This window comes from Solea senegalensis, linkage group LG6, assembly GCF_019176455.1.
Source record: "Solea senegalensis isolate Sse05_10M linkage group LG6, IFAPA_SoseM_1, whole genome shotgun sequence".
In the NCBI taxonomy this organism is placed as follows: domain Eukaryota; kingdom Metazoa; phylum Chordata; class Actinopteri; order Pleuronectiformes; family Soleidae; genus Solea; species Solea senegalensis.
In genome coordinates this window covers 26,199,379-26,215,765 of record NC_058026.1, presented here as the reverse complement: position 1 = coordinate 26,215,765, position 16,387 = coordinate 26,199,379, and the positions used below count along the sequence as shown (strand labels likewise).

At 45.6% G+C, this 16,387-nt stretch overlaps 1 protein-coding gene across 1 annotated transcript in view; it reads left to right on the top strand.

Moving 5' to 3' along the window:
• Positions 1-16,387, top strand: part of LOC122770849 (voltage-dependent P/Q-type calcium channel subunit alpha-1A-like) — a 143,529-nt gene that overhangs the window by 40,719 nt on the left and 86,423 nt on the right. The window contains 15 exon segments of the mRNA XM_044028014.1: positions 90-202; positions 2,431-2,543; positions 3,013-3,144; positions 3,248-3,320; positions 4,055-4,175; positions 4,318-4,385; positions 4,544-4,650; positions 5,113-5,266; positions 6,137-6,291; positions 6,293-6,721; positions 7,061-7,368; positions 8,533-8,665; positions 8,757-8,886; positions 9,014-9,073; positions 9,152-9,258. Coding sequence (XP_043883949.1) covers positions 90-202; positions 2,431-2,543; positions 3,013-3,144; positions 3,248-3,320; positions 4,055-4,175; positions 4,318-4,385; positions 4,544-4,650; positions 5,113-5,266; positions 6,137-6,291; positions 6,293-6,721; positions 7,061-7,368; positions 8,533-8,665; positions 8,757-8,886; positions 9,014-9,073; positions 9,152-9,258 — 2,203 coding nt within the window.

Sequence of the window (16,387 nt, the reverse complement as noted above, 5' to 3'; positions counted from 1 at the left end):
GTGTCATTCACTCCCACTGTCTCGCTCCTCCCCCACCACTTGCCTTCCCTTCTCTCCTTCCCTTCTCTCCTTGTTCTTCCTGTCTCCAGTCTATGCAGAGTTTATTTTCCTGGGTTTGTTCATGTCTGAGATGCTGATCAAGATGTATGGTCTGGGCATCCAGCCCTACTTTCACTCCTCATTCAACTGCTTTGACTGTGTGGTGAGTGTGCACACACACACACACACACACACACACACACACATACACGTTAACCAGGCTAACAGGGGACCGTCATTCTTTACTCACTAACAGGGGACTTGGGTTTCTGGTCATTTTTAAACAAAAACAACAGCATAGAAAATGTACTTTAAAGGTCTTTAACCACATTATTACTTCAAATGTGCTTGTTTTTTTGAAGAACTTGCAAAGAGGGAACTTGAGCAGTGCTTAATTTGTAAATCATAAGGTGCCATATGACAGCTCAGGGATGACGAGACGGGCACAGGTCCTGGAAAGTGTCCAGAAAACGTGCTGAAAACAACATGAAAATGCCCACTTGCCACACTGTGGGACTTATAAGCTTCAATTTCAAATAATATCCATGGCCCACATCACCACAGGTGGGACTTACAGTATACAGTCAGCAATTCATTTCTCAACAGGTCTAATGTATAAAAAAAAAAGGGCTTTAAATAAATCACACATATCTTCCATTATTATTATTCAAGGATTGGCACGGCGGCCTATTAATAGACGGTATGCTCATCATATTTAGTCCAAAACACCCCACATCACGAGCATGTCCAGATTCTCCTCCTCCTCTTTTTCTCAGGTTTTACTGAGTGTGTCTGTGGCAGTTCTGTGTCCTTTGGTCACCCACGACCTCACGTACGGGACTGGATTGAATTTGGCCAGAGGGGGTCCAACAAGATTTAGGCAGAGTAACGTTGATATGGTGGATGTGAGCAAAGAGGCACGCTTGGGAGTGCAAATCAAGTTCATCTGAGAAAATCCGTGCTCACATGGAATGCTGTTGACAGCAACAAGTAACTCCATCAGCTCATCGGGGTGTCTTTTCCATCGGAGTCTCTGTACTTTCTGTAGGCCCGTTTGATACGACTGCGCGCAGGTTGGCAATGTTGAAGCGCTGACACAGCGATTAAACCTCAGTCCCTCCATACAGCGCACCTGCGTCCTCGGCCAGTGCTGTGCGTAAAACACCTTCAACTCCTTTTAACTTGTTATATCCAGTTTTATCCTTGAGATAACATGCGGTCCTCCAAGTTCTATATGTATATGTTTTTGGGGTTTTTTATAGAGGTACCGGATCTGCCCAAATAAGTACCGGATCCTGAGCCGGATCCTGCCGGAACAAGATCCGGCTCAAATGAACCCCTGGACTTGAGCCTTGAGCGACGTCTACCTATCAAACACCTCCCACTGCTACAGTAATTAATATAAAAAAAAATCACCAGAGCATCTTAGACATGATTTTAGGTTGATTTAAAGCATGACATAGAGGAGACCTGAAAAATGTCCCCTGTTCAACGGGGAGTCCCCTCTTTATGAGTGTGTAACGACACCAAAGTCCCTTGTTCTACTGGTTCACGAGTACACATACACACACACACACACACGCACACACACGAGTAAAAAAACGTCTCTTAACATCAGGTTTTGAGCTTGTCACAGTTAAATAATGTGTTTTTCTCTTGTTGCCCTGTGACAATGATGCACAACACAGACCAGGTTTTAGTGGCTCTGTCTGTCTGTCTGTCTGTCTGTCTGTCTGTCTGTCTGTGTTTCCACACAACAGAGGCTTGTTGGGTGAATGGGCTGACGTCTGCCCTCTCTGATCGCGTTGTTTTATGTTTGCTGCGACTGTCTCGTGCTGACATGGTCGCAGAGACTTACTGGCAGGTCGCTTCATATGACCTATGACCTATGACCTGACAGTGTAATACTGTGTTTAGGCAGCTGACAGCAGGCTGGGCCAGACTCTGACCTCAGCAGTAATTATTGTAATAGAATGTTGTTGCAATATAATACATGTTGTTATACTGCATACCAGTGTTGTGTGTTTGAGTCAAGAAAAATGACGATAGAAAATGGCCCATTATTGTTTTGAACATGATCACATGATCAAACACTTATTGTTACTGTAGAGCTGGCAGAGGCACGCAGATCTGAAGTGTCTGTAAAGGAACAGCTCATATTTCATTAAAAACATAAATGTATTAGCTTTTATTTAAATAAACAAAATATAGCATCATTCTCACATTACATCACACAAGAGCTTATTAAAGTGTTGAGTGTAAGATGCTGGAACAAAGGATGTTATACAGTATGTAGAAATATTAGCATTCATGACTGTGTTTACCTTTATTGCTTTTCTTCTACATTAGCTCACATGCTAACAGGTTGTGTGTGTGTGTGTGTGTGTGCAGGTCATCGTGGGCAGCATCTTCGAGGTGGTGTGGGCCACTATCAAACCAGGCACATCCTTTGGTATCAGCGTGTTACGGGCCCTGCGACTGCTGCGCATCTTCAAAGTCACCAAGTAAAGTCTCTCATGTGTTCACTGACAGGGACCATGAAACAATGAGGCCTCTGCAGTGATTAAAGTAGTCACTTCAGCAGTAGTGTGTAACTCTTCAATGTTACATTCAAACTATTGTCAAATGACTGCTTTAATGACCACTCTTTGTTATTGTGTCTGTGGAGACACAGAGCAATGTAACAGCTACACTAGTAAAGTGAACGGCATATACGTATACATGTATATATATGTACATATATATGTATATATATATACATGTATATGTATATATATATATATATATATATATACACATATATATGTATATATGTACATATATATGTATATATATATATATATATATACATATATATGTATATATGAACCAGAAATTACAAATCCCCAGCCTTTAATATGTTTCCTTCCTCCATTGCTACCATCCTTCTGTTTGTACCTCTCTAATCTTCGTCTTCCTCCTCTTCCTCCTCAGGTACTGGGCTCCTCTGCGAAACCTGGTGGTTTCTCTGCTAAACTCCATGAAGTCCATCGTCAGTTTGCTGTTCCTCCTCTTCCTCTTCATTGTGGTGTTTGCCTTGTTGGGGATGCAGCTGTTTGGAGGACAGTCAGTATCATCATGAGCTCAGTTCTCTGTCACTGTATACAGTGTGTGGGTGTCTCTTCACCGTGATGGAGTTTCTCTTCTTTCTTTCTTTGCTTCATGTCAGATTCAACTTTGAAAACGGAACGCCGCCGACGAACTTTGACACCTTTGCAGCAGCGATCATGACCGTGTTTCAGGTGAGGTGTTCATCAGTGTTCTTTATAGGGATGATTCTATTTGAGTCATTCTCAGTTTCAGTGTAGTTTATGAGCATTTCAGTTATACATCAATGCATTTTTCACTCTCGTAAAAAGATGACACTCATTTTTTGTTTTATTGTAGTTTTGTGTGTCGCTCTGTTGTCAGTCAGTGACACAGATGTTTCTGTTATTGTGTTTGGGTTCAATCACTGCAGTCCGTCCATGTGTGTTGCTAATGATGGGTTATAAGGAGTTGCTTCATGGCTCTCACTGGTTCCTTTTCTTACTTTTTCAGACTCTTTCAGAGCAGTTGTTTTATATTATTTCAGACATAATTCATCATTTCACTGACTAATGGTTGCTATTGACTCATGTTTGCGTAACTTTACTAACACGGTGGGTTCCTGCGTGGACGTGGCCCTTTGTGTCTACATTAATTAAATGTTTGATCAGGTTGAAATGTTACTTTTATCTGGTGAAATATAACCAGACTTACTAACACACGTTTTAATGATACAGCTCCATTTGTCTAAAAAACATTAAGGCTTATATATTTAGGGCTAATGTTATACCTACATTTCTAAATGAGTCATTTCAGTTTGATTCTGCACTGATGATGTTGGTTTACACAATGAACTTCATCCGATGAAAAAGGCAGATGTTTTTCCAGAGAAACAATAGAAAACTGTAATAATATCATCCTTCATCCTTTCTTCTTCCTGTCTCTGTAGATCCTGACAGGAGAGGACTGGAATATGGTGATGTACAACGGCATTAAGTCCCAGGGTGGAGTCAATGACAAAGGGATGGTGTTCTCCATCTTCTTCATCGTCCTCACGCTCTTTGGGAACTGTATCCTGCGTCGCACACTCGTGTTTTCCTCCCCATCTTTCATTTCATCATCAGATGTCTTTGTTCTCTCATAGTTTCTCACATCTGCAGTGTTTTCATTGGGTTCCTCCTCTGGCCGTCGTTTCCTTAACTCCTCCCTCAGACACTCTGCTTAATGTGTTCTTGGCCATCGCTGTTGACAATCTGGCCAACGCACAGGAGCTCACAAAGGTAGGTCACGATGAATCCACACAAAGCACACTCGAGTTTTCTAAACTAACAATAACCTGTCGTTGGAGCAGCCATGTTGAGTTAGATCACCATTATATTTGTAGAAACATGATAAACCACGATGACAGGAATGGAATGATCCTCTTCTTGTCCAATAGGATGAGGAGGAACAAGAGGAGGCAGCCAATCAGAAGACAGCACTTCAGAAGGCCAAGGAGGTGGCGGAAGTCAGCCCGCTGTCAGCTGCCAACCTCACCATAGCTGCGTGAGTACACACACACACACACACACACACACACAACAGAAGACATTCTATAGCTGTGTCTCAATCGCAGCAGTGAGACAGCGAGTCTCAACTGTCCCATTGAGAAGATTCTTTCAAACGTGTTCTTCAGTCTTCAGACACACGGACCTTCACCTGCAATGTTCCAGAAATAACCATTATAATAATAATCATTAATTCATCCTGGTCTGTTAAGATCTCTGCATGGATTATATATGTATTACAATGAAATCAATTCATATTCAGAGAGTTTGGAGCTCAGTGTTTTCTCTTCAGCAGTTAATACTTCCTGTAGTCACATGTTCTTTCCATCATTACTTGAAACCAGTGCATTATTTCACTTCCTGACCACACCTCTCTACCTCTTCTTGTTCTTCCTGTCTACCTGTTCACTCCCCATGTGAACCACTGTCTCCTCCTCCTCCTCCTCCTCCTCATCCACAGTAGGGAGCAGCAGAAGAACCACGCCAAGGGCAACAAGTCGGTGTGGGAGCAGAGGACGAGCGAGATCCGCAGACAGAACCTGATGACGAGCCGAGAGGCGCTCTACAATGAGCTGGAGCAGGACGACTGGAAGGTGGGAGGAGAGGGAGAGGAGGTAAGGAAAGACACACACACACACACACACACACACACACACACAGTCTGCTCCTGATAATGTGAATGTCCGTTATCACCTAGACGTGTCAATCTTTCAGAATCTCACAACTCGATTCCTTCTTCACAAGTCGGTCAAGACTTTCAATTCAAACTGATTTTGGATTCAAACTGGATCGATAGAGCTGCTGATTTGAGAGTCCACTCTGCTGCTGTACGCTAACAAACGTCCATTTATATCAGCTTATACTTACTAATAATAAAACTAAAGCCTTCATTGTATACATTGTTTAAATGAAGCAAGCTATGACAGAACTTATTATCACACCGTGTTTGTGTGATTCTTGGATGCAAATGGAAGACAGAAGACTAAGATTATTATATTATTATATAAAAAGACATTTCAGTGCTTATGACGACTTTTCCATAAGTGCTTGAGTCAGAGAGAGAGCTCTGAAAATATAGAGCCCAAAACCTTTACTGTGCTCTCCTGATTCAATGCTTTTTACACAGCATGGTCAAGACCTTACAGTTATTAGAGAGAAACAGTTCACACAGTGAGCAAGGAAGAACTCTCTGCATCTCATCTGCATCAGTGGGAGGAGTTATCAGAGAGGAGAGAAAGAAGGGCAGCGGGTTAGTGATGGAGAAGAAGAAGAAGATGGAGGAACACTTTACAGACTGCTGCCCTTTTCTGCTCCTTAATTATGTGTAACACAAACTAATGAACACATTTTAATAACACCTGGAACCACGGCGGACATGACACTTGCTGCAGGAATCTCAAGAGAACTTCCTGTTTGGCTAAACAAGATCATGTGTCTCATGTGATTTGGTAGAAGATTAACAGCACTGTTACCTCCTCACTCAGGTATCGTATCCACGGCAGGGACGCGGTGACATGAAGACCCACTTGGACCGGCCACTGGTGGTCAACCCACAGGACAACCGCAACAACAACACCAACAAGACCCAACCTGGGGAGCTTCCTCTGGAGCAGGAGTACCAGCAGCAGGACCACAGAGCTGCCCCACCACCACCACCACCACCACCACCATCACCACCACCACCAGAAGACCACAGGCCAGCCAACAGAGCCTCACGTGAAGCATGGATTCAGCTGCACGTCTCTGGGAAACATAGAGGGCGGCGTGGTTGGCCAGCAGGGGGAGGAGAGGCGGAGCCACAGGAGCCACCGCAGCCACAGGCACAGGAACAGGGAAGGCAGGGAGGCGCGCAGTGCATCGCCCCACCACAGTGAGGGGGGAGACGCCAACCCTGAGCACAAGAGGTCCAGGCACCGCAGGACAGCCAGGGAGGGCGAGGAGTGCAGCAGGAGACACAGATCCAGGGGGGCGGAGGTCGAGGGGGAGAAAGGCGAGGAAGGGGAGGGACGCAAATCCAGACGCCATCGCCACTGCAACCAGGAGAGGAGCAGAGGATGTCGTGGCAGAAAGTGAGTGAACCTTTACATCACATGATCACATGATCAAGTAAACGTCACTGCTCCATCATGCACAACACCAGGGGGCGCTGACCCACATTATGTATTAATAACTGCACTAATCAGGACTTCAGTGTCTTTGATCACATGGACATGTTTAAATCAAAGTTAAAACCGTGTTGTGATCTTCCCTGTACGTGTGTTGGAATGTTTCTTTCTTCCCAGTTAAATAAAGTTAAATCATTTAAAAGACATTTTTACAACATCACAACAATTTTATATGAAATGTGGTGAGTTATGAAATCCCTCTGTCGTTCCCTGCTTCCTCCCCGTCCCTCCTCTGTCTGTCAGAGAGCACCACAGCACTGGTCCCAGTCTCTCCACCACGCGACCCGTACAGCAGTACAACGAGGACCTGGACAACTTCCGCAACAACAGCAAGCTGGCCAGTGCCCACGAGCACGAGTACGACCTCCCACCAGATCATCCCGACCACCCGGACCACATCAACAACCTGCTCAACTGCCGTGATGCCGACACCCACACCCTGCTCCACAGCATGGACAGCCTGATCCTGACCAGCATGGCCAAACCGGATTACACCACCATAGACCTGCCCCCGGTCTACCCCTACCCGTCCACCAACGCCATCCTGCAAGGTGAGTGTCAACAAACTCTTTAGACCGGCCTTGTTTTAGTTGAGGGTATAAAAGGGTGGTGTATTTAAAGTGACACATCAGCTGTGTCTCAATCCAGAGTCTGGATCCTCCCGAGTCATGTCCTCAGCTGTGCACTCAGGAGGAGACAGACACTCAAATCCACACAACTCACGGGTTCTTCTTTGTCTCCTGCTGTACATCGAGAGGTTACACACTGCCCTCTACAGTTCACACTCCTGAATCACAGCCCTAATCATCCAAATACAAATCTGATGGTATAGATATCTGATACGTGAGTTTTTGTGGTCATTTACTCGTTATGATGGACTCTCCAGTGGTTTAAATATTTGATGCACTACTGGAGGAACTCATGTAGCTGACAAATGCTTCATGTGTTGTTTATATTATTGTTTATTCTTTGTTGACGCCGTCAAGCCCATTCTTGTGTTGTAATAATATCAGAATTGTATTATTATTAGAGATAGATTGTATTACATCTCGTTTCTTGGCAGTTTTTCATGTACTTACTGAGTAATAAAGTAGTACTTACTATTCTTTCTGTAGGGGTATTTTATTAATACATAGATTGTATTACCATCTAGTTTCTTAGGCAGTTTCCATGTTGTTACTAGGTAATAACCTAGTAATTACATAAAGTTATTTTTGGAACATTCCTATCAACTACGTTTGTCACATCTAGTTTCTTAGTTTTCACCAGGTAATTAGCGGACTGTAAAATAAAGACTTTTTAGCAGAGGCCGAAACAGAAGCTCCTGGTCAATAGATTTGAATGTATTGATGGGTGCAGCTCCTGTGTGCAGTCATGTGACACGTGCTTTGGTGAGGGGGAGTGAGCGGTCAGTCGGTCGCTCGGTCTACATTGGAAAAGGCTGCTGTCTGTGGCACGATGATGCAACGGTTTCCTCTGTAAAATGTAAAGGAAGCTGTAGAAACAGCTTTAAAAAAGGTAACTCGTGCTAAGCAACAGTGTAAAAAGCAGCAGGATTAACTTATCCAGGACCAGGTCCCTCTCTTATAGAGTCCAGAGCTGTCACTTCTGCAAACCAGGCCACACCCCCTGCACTGCTCCCCACCCTCCCTTCAGTCCTCCTCTCCTTCACTCAGCTCTTCTTGGCATTTTACTTTTCACTTTTTTCCGCTCAGTGAACAAGAACGCCAACACCGACCAGAAAAAGAGCGAGGAGAAGAAGGAGGAGGACGACGAGGGAGGAGACGATGACGGACCTAAGCCTATGCCTCCTTTCAGCTCCTGCTTCATCCTGTCCACCACCAACCCGTACGTTTCTATGTGTGTTAGAAGTTATTGAGAACACAGTGTTGTGTAAACCCAGGACAACACAGGTCACCTGTGTTTGTGCTTTCACCAGGTTTCGTGTGTGCTGTCACTACATCCTGACTCTGAAGTACTTTGAGTTCAGCATCCTGTCCGTCATCGCCATGAGCAGCATCGCCCTCGCTGCAGAGGACCCTGTGTGGCCGGACTCACCGCGAAACAATGTGAGGAATGACACTTAACAATGTTCACACTGTAAATGAAGGCGTTTTTTTAAAATGAGAGATGTTGAGATTAGGCGGCGTCGGCGTCTTTGTTAATCTCGCCCACTGTCACTGTGTTGCTCTGCAGGTGCTGCGTTATTTTGACTACGTTTTCACAGGCGTCTTCACATTTGAAATGTTGATCAAGGTAACAAAGTATCACTGAGGGAGTGTGTGTCTGGGATGGTGTGTGTGTGATGTACTGACCGCCCTCTGTGTGTTCCAGATGGTGGTGCTGGGCTTGTTCCTCCACCAGGGCTCCTACTTCCGCGACTTGTGGAACATTCTGGACTTTATAGTGGTTAGTGGTGCTCTGGTGGCCTTCGCCTTCACGTAAGTCCCACCCCCCCTTTCTCCACCTTCCACCCTCCTCTTCATATAAACACACACACACAAACCATCTACAGAAAGACCCTCTTCACTCAGCCTCGTGCGTCTGATACAACAGGCAACAATGATGCTTCAGAAGTCATTACTTCCTGTTCATGTCACTCTCAGTCCTTCCTTTTCCCTCCTTTAAAACCTCCATTTTACTGTTTCCTGTCCTTCTTTGTCCTTCACTGTGTCTCGCTCCATATTCTCTCGTTTATTTGTCGTCATGATCGTCTCATTGCTCATAACCGTGTGACATTGTATCAGCAGGTCTTTCTCTACCCATCATCATCATCTCATCTGGACTACAACCATAGATCCATAACTCAAATCTCTCCCTGGTTTTGCTCACCTGTAAGATCCTCATCTACACTCTAAAAAACTGTGAGAACATTTGGAGAACCCAAATCAATGTCCCGTTGGACAGCATCTTTTTCAGTCCTAACATTTAAGAAAGTTGTATTAGTTTTTAGAGTGTAGTTGAATTGTCTTCACTAATCCCACAACCCTTACACCCTAACCCAAAACAATCACCTTAATAACTGCTCCTGTTTCCTCCCAACCTTCCTTGCTCCCTGTTCCCTTGTTACCCGATCCATGCCGCTCTGATATTTCCACCAACCAGACCGTGAGTCATCCCTTCCTCTTTTCTTGCATCTAAATACCAACGTTCCTCCCCAGCTCGTCCGCAGCTTTAGCCCCTGCTGACGCCTTCACCTCGCTGCCACATTTACACTTCCCTTCCATGAAAGCTCCTCCTCCTCTCTCAGTATCATCGCTGTCATATCTCATATGTATCATACCCTGACCCTTCATCTTTCATCCTCATGAATCCTAACATACACAAGAGAGAGGGTTAAAGTGTGTTCACAACAAACAGGAAGCACATGTTTACACTGAGGGCTAATGCTAGTGCTAACTAAGTTTGGTGTTAAGAATGACAAAAAACAAACAAATGTTCTTGATGAGATTTACAGCTCTAAAAAAGGACTAAACTCATTAATTTTCACTCATTTTCAAAGTGGGAGGAGATAGTGTAGCTGCAGTAGCTGCTACTCTAGCCACAAACTGTGACCTCATTCATTTTGTATCTACTGTATCATATTATTCCTCTGGATCATTTTATTCAAGGATACAATTGTATCAAGCCTACTGTCAGGGAGGAGACCTGCCAGCATCACACTTATTCTTTATACTTAAGATATTTGGCAAAACAAGTGAAGTACAGGTCGTATTTTTGTGGTTGAATATCTAGTAGAATATCATGTTTAAGTGTAATTAGATAAAGATAAAATGAATCACAGTCATATTGATCAGGGCTTCAAAGATGGAGACATTGTAGAGACAGTGTTCTGAACATATTAGGTGCTGCGTGTCAGGAAGTGACACCCATTCCTCTCTTCCTCGCTGTTACCTCCACTCAGCTCCTACCATTTACCCCTCTACCTCTCCAAAACCACTGTCCACCCTTCCTCACCAACAGCCACTAAAGCCTCCTAACAACCCCCGCCCCTGCCTCCTGCCCTCCGCATCCTCCCTCATCCAGCCTCCGTGGTGGTGAGGGCGCCCCAGACACCTTTAACCCTTTAAGTGCCCAGGCTTTTCGTCCACCAGAGGGGAGGAGCACTGCCAGGGCTCATGGCCTCGCCCCCTGCCATTTATTTCTCGCTCGCACGCACACTTGCACGCACACACACACACACACACACACACACACACTCTGTTCCACCATGCTTTGAGCTGAGTAAAGTAGCCGGAGGCTCAGGTATTTAACTCTCCTTCCTCTGCACGACCTGCGGGAAAAGAGAATGAATATGGGAGGAAAGAAGGGAGGCATGCTGGGGGACGTGAGCTGGGTGGAATGATTTTGTTCTAATGCTGAGATACAGGTAAATACATATGAATTAAATATGTATGATTACTCTGATATTTGCACCTACGTGAGACTGAATGTGTGAGCGTCTTCTTCTGCGCATGTTTGCTCGGAGGGCTGCATGAACCTGTGACGCCCAAGATAATGCTATAAAGAATTAGGTTAAAGCTCAGGGTCAGGTCGCACCAATTTGGCATAAGTCTCTATCAAATTCAGGATTTAGTATTAACTAAATCACTACTTAAGCTTTCGGAATTACTAGTTAGTTTGCAGCTAGTAGTTCAGTAATATCAGTTGCTCAAGACCAACTTATGCAATCCCTTCACTAGTAATGAGACAACAGGTGGGCTTGAGTGTTTACAAAACTCTCATTAGAAATGACAGGCAGCTCTGCTCTGAGCTGCTCATCTGCCTGAGTGAGTCTCTGTCAGTACCTGGTACTGGTTTCACCCGCGGACACCACGGATAATCCGTGGTGTGGGTGGATTACAAGAAAAAAAAAATGTGGATGAATTGCGGGTATCCAAATTCTTTAGCAGTGTTTTAGAAAGAGCTTTATTACTCCTTTAAGCAGCAAACAAAAGGTGAGCAGGAAAGCTCAGGAAAAGGCTAAACGCTAAAGCTAAAATTGACTTGAAAGAACTGAGAAAACAAGACATGAGCAAAACTAACATTACAATAGACCTTTGACTTGGCTCAGACTTCAAGTGGCACGGCTGCTGACGACACATGTAAGATGCACTGGCAACTGAAAGTGGGAGAAGGGAGTGAGGGTAATAAGCACCAGGTGAACACAATCAGGGAATCAGACACACAGAACAAGACAGACAAGGTGCTCACAGGACGTAAAGAAACCCAAAATAAAACAGGAAGTGACATTGAACTAAAACTAACTAACAATATAAAACAGGAAGTGAGACTGAACAAAAACTAACTAACACAACTGACGGTGCATGACAGTACCCCCCCTCCTAGGGACGGCTCCTGATGGTCCAGGTTGTTGTCGGTCTCATCTTTCAAAGTCACGGATGAGGTTGTCATCCAAGATGAAGCTAGCAGGTACCCATGAGCACTCTTCTGGACCGTACCCTTTCCAGTCCACCAGGAATTGACGACCTCGCCCTCTTTTCCTTACCGCCAGTTTTTTCACTACATAAACTAGGTCACCATCAATCATTCTGGGGGGTGGAGGGGGGAACCAGAGGGCTCTCGGTAACTGGCTTGAGTCTACTGAAGTGGAAGGTTGGGTGGCAGATGGAGACGAACAGACACAGGATTAATGACTTTGGACACCGGAAAGGGGCCAACAAGGGGCCTGTACTCCGGTGCCGCCCGCCGTTTTTATGTGGGCAGCGCTCCTCAGGAGAATTCGGCAAGCAGCTGCCCACACCCTACAGCACCTCCTCACCAAGGCATGTGCGGACAGCACCACCACCTCCTTCTTGGTATCTGGGAACAGAGGAGGTTGATAACCATAGACACACTGAAAAGGAGACAGACCAGTAGCAGAGGTGGGAAATGTATTATGAGCATACTCCACCCATGTCACCAGCAGGCAGGTTTCCAGTTCCTGGTTCATCCTCTCCGTCTGTCCATTGGACTGGGGATGGTATCCTGACGTGAAGCTGACTGTGGCCCCCAGCAGGGTGCAGAACTCCTTCCAGAACCTGGATGTGAATTGGGGGCCCCAGTCCGACACAATGTCCCTGGGAATTCCATGAATCCTCACAAATTGGTTCATGATCATGTGGGCTGTTTCTTTGGCTGTGGGCAATTTGGGCAAGGCCACGAAATGAACTATTTTCAAGAACCGATCTACCACAGTGAGGATGGTAGTCTGGAGGCTGGCAGACCGATAACGAAGTCCAGGGAGATGATAACGAAGACCAGGGACGGCTGTAACAGTCCCTGCTGAGCCCTGGAGGATGTCTTGTTCCGTGCACACACTGTGCACGCTGTGACGTATTCCCTCACCAGAACCTTTGGCCTGTTTGGCCCCCGGGTGGCAGGTAAGTAGTGAGGTGTGAGCTCAATGAATGACCAGAGACTGCATGGTTTCAGGGACATATAGCCTATTAGGCGGGCAGCCACTATGTGCCGGGTTCACCCCAAGTTCACCTTTTACCTGAGTTTCGGCCAAGTCACCACTCCCACTACAGGGTTCAGTGGGAGGATTGGTTCAGGGTCCTTGGCCATAGGCTCTCATAGGGTCATGGAGGCGAGAAAGGGCATCAGGCTTCTCATTTTTGGACTCAGGTCTGTAGGAAAGAACAAAGTTGAGGCAGTTAAAAATCAAATGCCGTGAATTGAGTCTCTTGGCTTTACGTATATATTCCAGATTCTTATGGTTGGTCCAAACCAAAAAAGGAAGCTGAGCCCCCTCCAGCCAATGCCTCCACTCTTCCAGAGCCACCTTCACCACCAGGAGCTCCTTGTTCCCCACGTCATAATTCCGTTCGGCTGGGGTGAGTTTCCTGGACAGGAAGGCACAGGGGTGGAGTCTGTTGTCCTGAGCCACCCTCTGTGACAGGACTGCCCCTACCCCCTCGTTAGATGTGTCCACCTCCACTACAAATTGGCGATTCAGCTCCGGGATGATGAGGACTGGTGCTGAGGAGAATAATATTTTAAGGTGTTGAAAAGCCTTCTCCGCCTGTGGGTTCCACACAAGCTGAAAACTTGGCGAGGTCAGTGCATGTAAGGGAGCAGTGACTGAGGTAAAGTTTCTGATAAACTTGCGATAGAAGTTAGCAAATCCTAAAAACTGCTGTACCTTTTTCCGGTTGGTAGGAGTAGGCCAGTTCCTTACCACACTGACCTTTGCCGGGTCCATTTCCATCTTCCCCGGAGAGATGATGAATCCGAGGAATGTGACTGTGTTGCTGTGGAACTCACATTTTTCTGCCTTTACGTACAACTGATGGGCTAGTAGTTGCTGGAGGACCTGGGGAACATGGGTGATGCGGGTCTGAATGTCCGGGGGAAAAAAATCAGAATGTCGTCAAGGTAGACAAAAACAAAACGGTTCACAAAGTCTCGCAGAATGTCATTGACCATGGATTGAAAGACAGCTGGAGCATTAGACAAACCAAAAGGCATCAGCAAATACTCGTAGTGTCCAGTGGGGGTATTGAAGCCAGTTTTCCACTCATCCCCTTCCCTGATCCTAGGACTAGATGATACGCATTTCTAAGGTCTAGCTTGGTAAATACACGGGCTTCCTGGAGTTGATCGAAGGCAGATGATGAGGGGGAGAGGATAACGGTTCTTAATTGTAATCGAATTGAGGGGACTATAGTTTATGCAGGGCCGAAGGGACCCATCCTTCTTGGGCATGAAGAAGAAACCTGCACCGGCTGGGGATGAAGATGGTTGAATCAGCCCTACCTTTAAAGATTGTTCAATATAGTGCTTTATGGCTTGTTTTTCGGGAGGTGAGAGTGAATCACACCGGGCACGTGGTCGATGGGACAGTCATATGGTCTGTGGGGTGGAAGTGACATGGCCTTTGCTTTACTGAACACCTCTTCCAAGTGGTGATAAACTGTGGGCACTAGGGATAAATCTGGGCTGTCAGATGTGGCGTTCTGATTAAGAGGAGACAAAGTCTTACTCACAGTGTAGATCATGGACGCTGCAAGGGACTTTTTGCCAATTCAGTTTGGGGTTGTGTCTCTTTAACCAGGGGTAACCAAGTACAAGGGTGTGAAAAGGTGATTTTAATGCAATGCAATGGAAGGACAGGTGTTCAATATGTTCATTAATAATCATGGTGACGGGCTTGGTGCAATGGGTGATCTGGAATAGTTTGCTTCCATCTAGGGCACTGGCTGTGACTGGACAGGGTAGAAGAATCAGGTTAATGAGCCCCTATGAGGCGGATCTCCTTCTCCTTTTGGAGTCTGACTATTGTCAGCGCCCGGGAAGCGTCGCTGTGGTTCCTCAGCACCTGATTCCCCTGAAAATTTCTCAGGTGGGGCGAGACAAGTAGAAGAAGCCTGGAACATGCTGGAAGGCGAGGCAGGAGGCGCAGGATCAGCCGGTAGCGATGGGGAAGGAGCTACAGCAGCGGAAGATGTCATTGTTGGAGCACTGGAAATCAGGCGGGCAAGCACACGTTGGAGGGTTTGATTTAACAGGTGAATCTGGCTAGTGGCAAATTCCTGGAACCCTGGGTGTCAGCTGGATAGCTGCTGCACTGTCGGGTTCATGGCTGAAAACTGTCCCTCATGTTACAGTAGCCTCCTTCCTTAGGGCTCCAAGGGCAGCCTTCACTGTTTCGGTCTCGGCTGGGTCCATATGTTGGCCAGTGCATTCTGTTATGAACTCTCACAAGCTTGGACCCAAATGCACGAGACCAGACACAGAAGAAGGGCTTTAAGAAAGAGCTTTATTACTCCTCTAAGCAGCATACAACAGGTAAGCAGGAAAGCTCAGGAAAAGGCTAAACGCTAAGGCTAAAATTGACTTGAAAGAACTGAGATAACAAAAAAAGACATGAGCAAAACTAACACTACAAAAGATCTTTGACTTGGCTCAGACTTCAAGTGGCACAGATGCTGACGACACATGTAAGATGCACTGGCAACTGAAAGTGGGAGAAGGGAGTGAGGGTAATAAGCACCAGGTGAACACAACCAGGGAATCAGACACACAGAACAAGACAGACAAGGTGCTCACAGGAAGTAGAGAAACCCCTTACCAAAATAAAACAGGAAGTGACATTGAACTAAAACTAACTAACAACATAAAACAGGAAGTGACACTGAACCAAAACTAACTAACACAACGGACGGTGCACGACACGTCATTGGTGTCACTTCATTGATCGCAGATTTAATTTGGACTGGAGAATTTTGTGTCGAGGGCGGAACCAGGGATCGGTGAGGAACCACACAGACTGGTTTGCTAACTCAAGGCTTAAATGAAAACCACACTCTTAAATGAAGATTCTTTTATTTGAAGTATGTGTTGAACTGTTTACAAGCAAACGATCAGCAAAGAGGAAGGAAGATGCACACACACAGCTTTCAGAAGACAGGTGAAGTGAAATATGACTTTGGTTTAACTTGTTACACACACACACACACGACAGTAACACATTTTCACATTTGATAAATAAAACTATTAAATACAAACATTTTCAAATGTTTCACCAAAGCAACATTTCACTTCAGCAAATTAGACGAGAACTTATCACATCCTGTTATCTTCTGT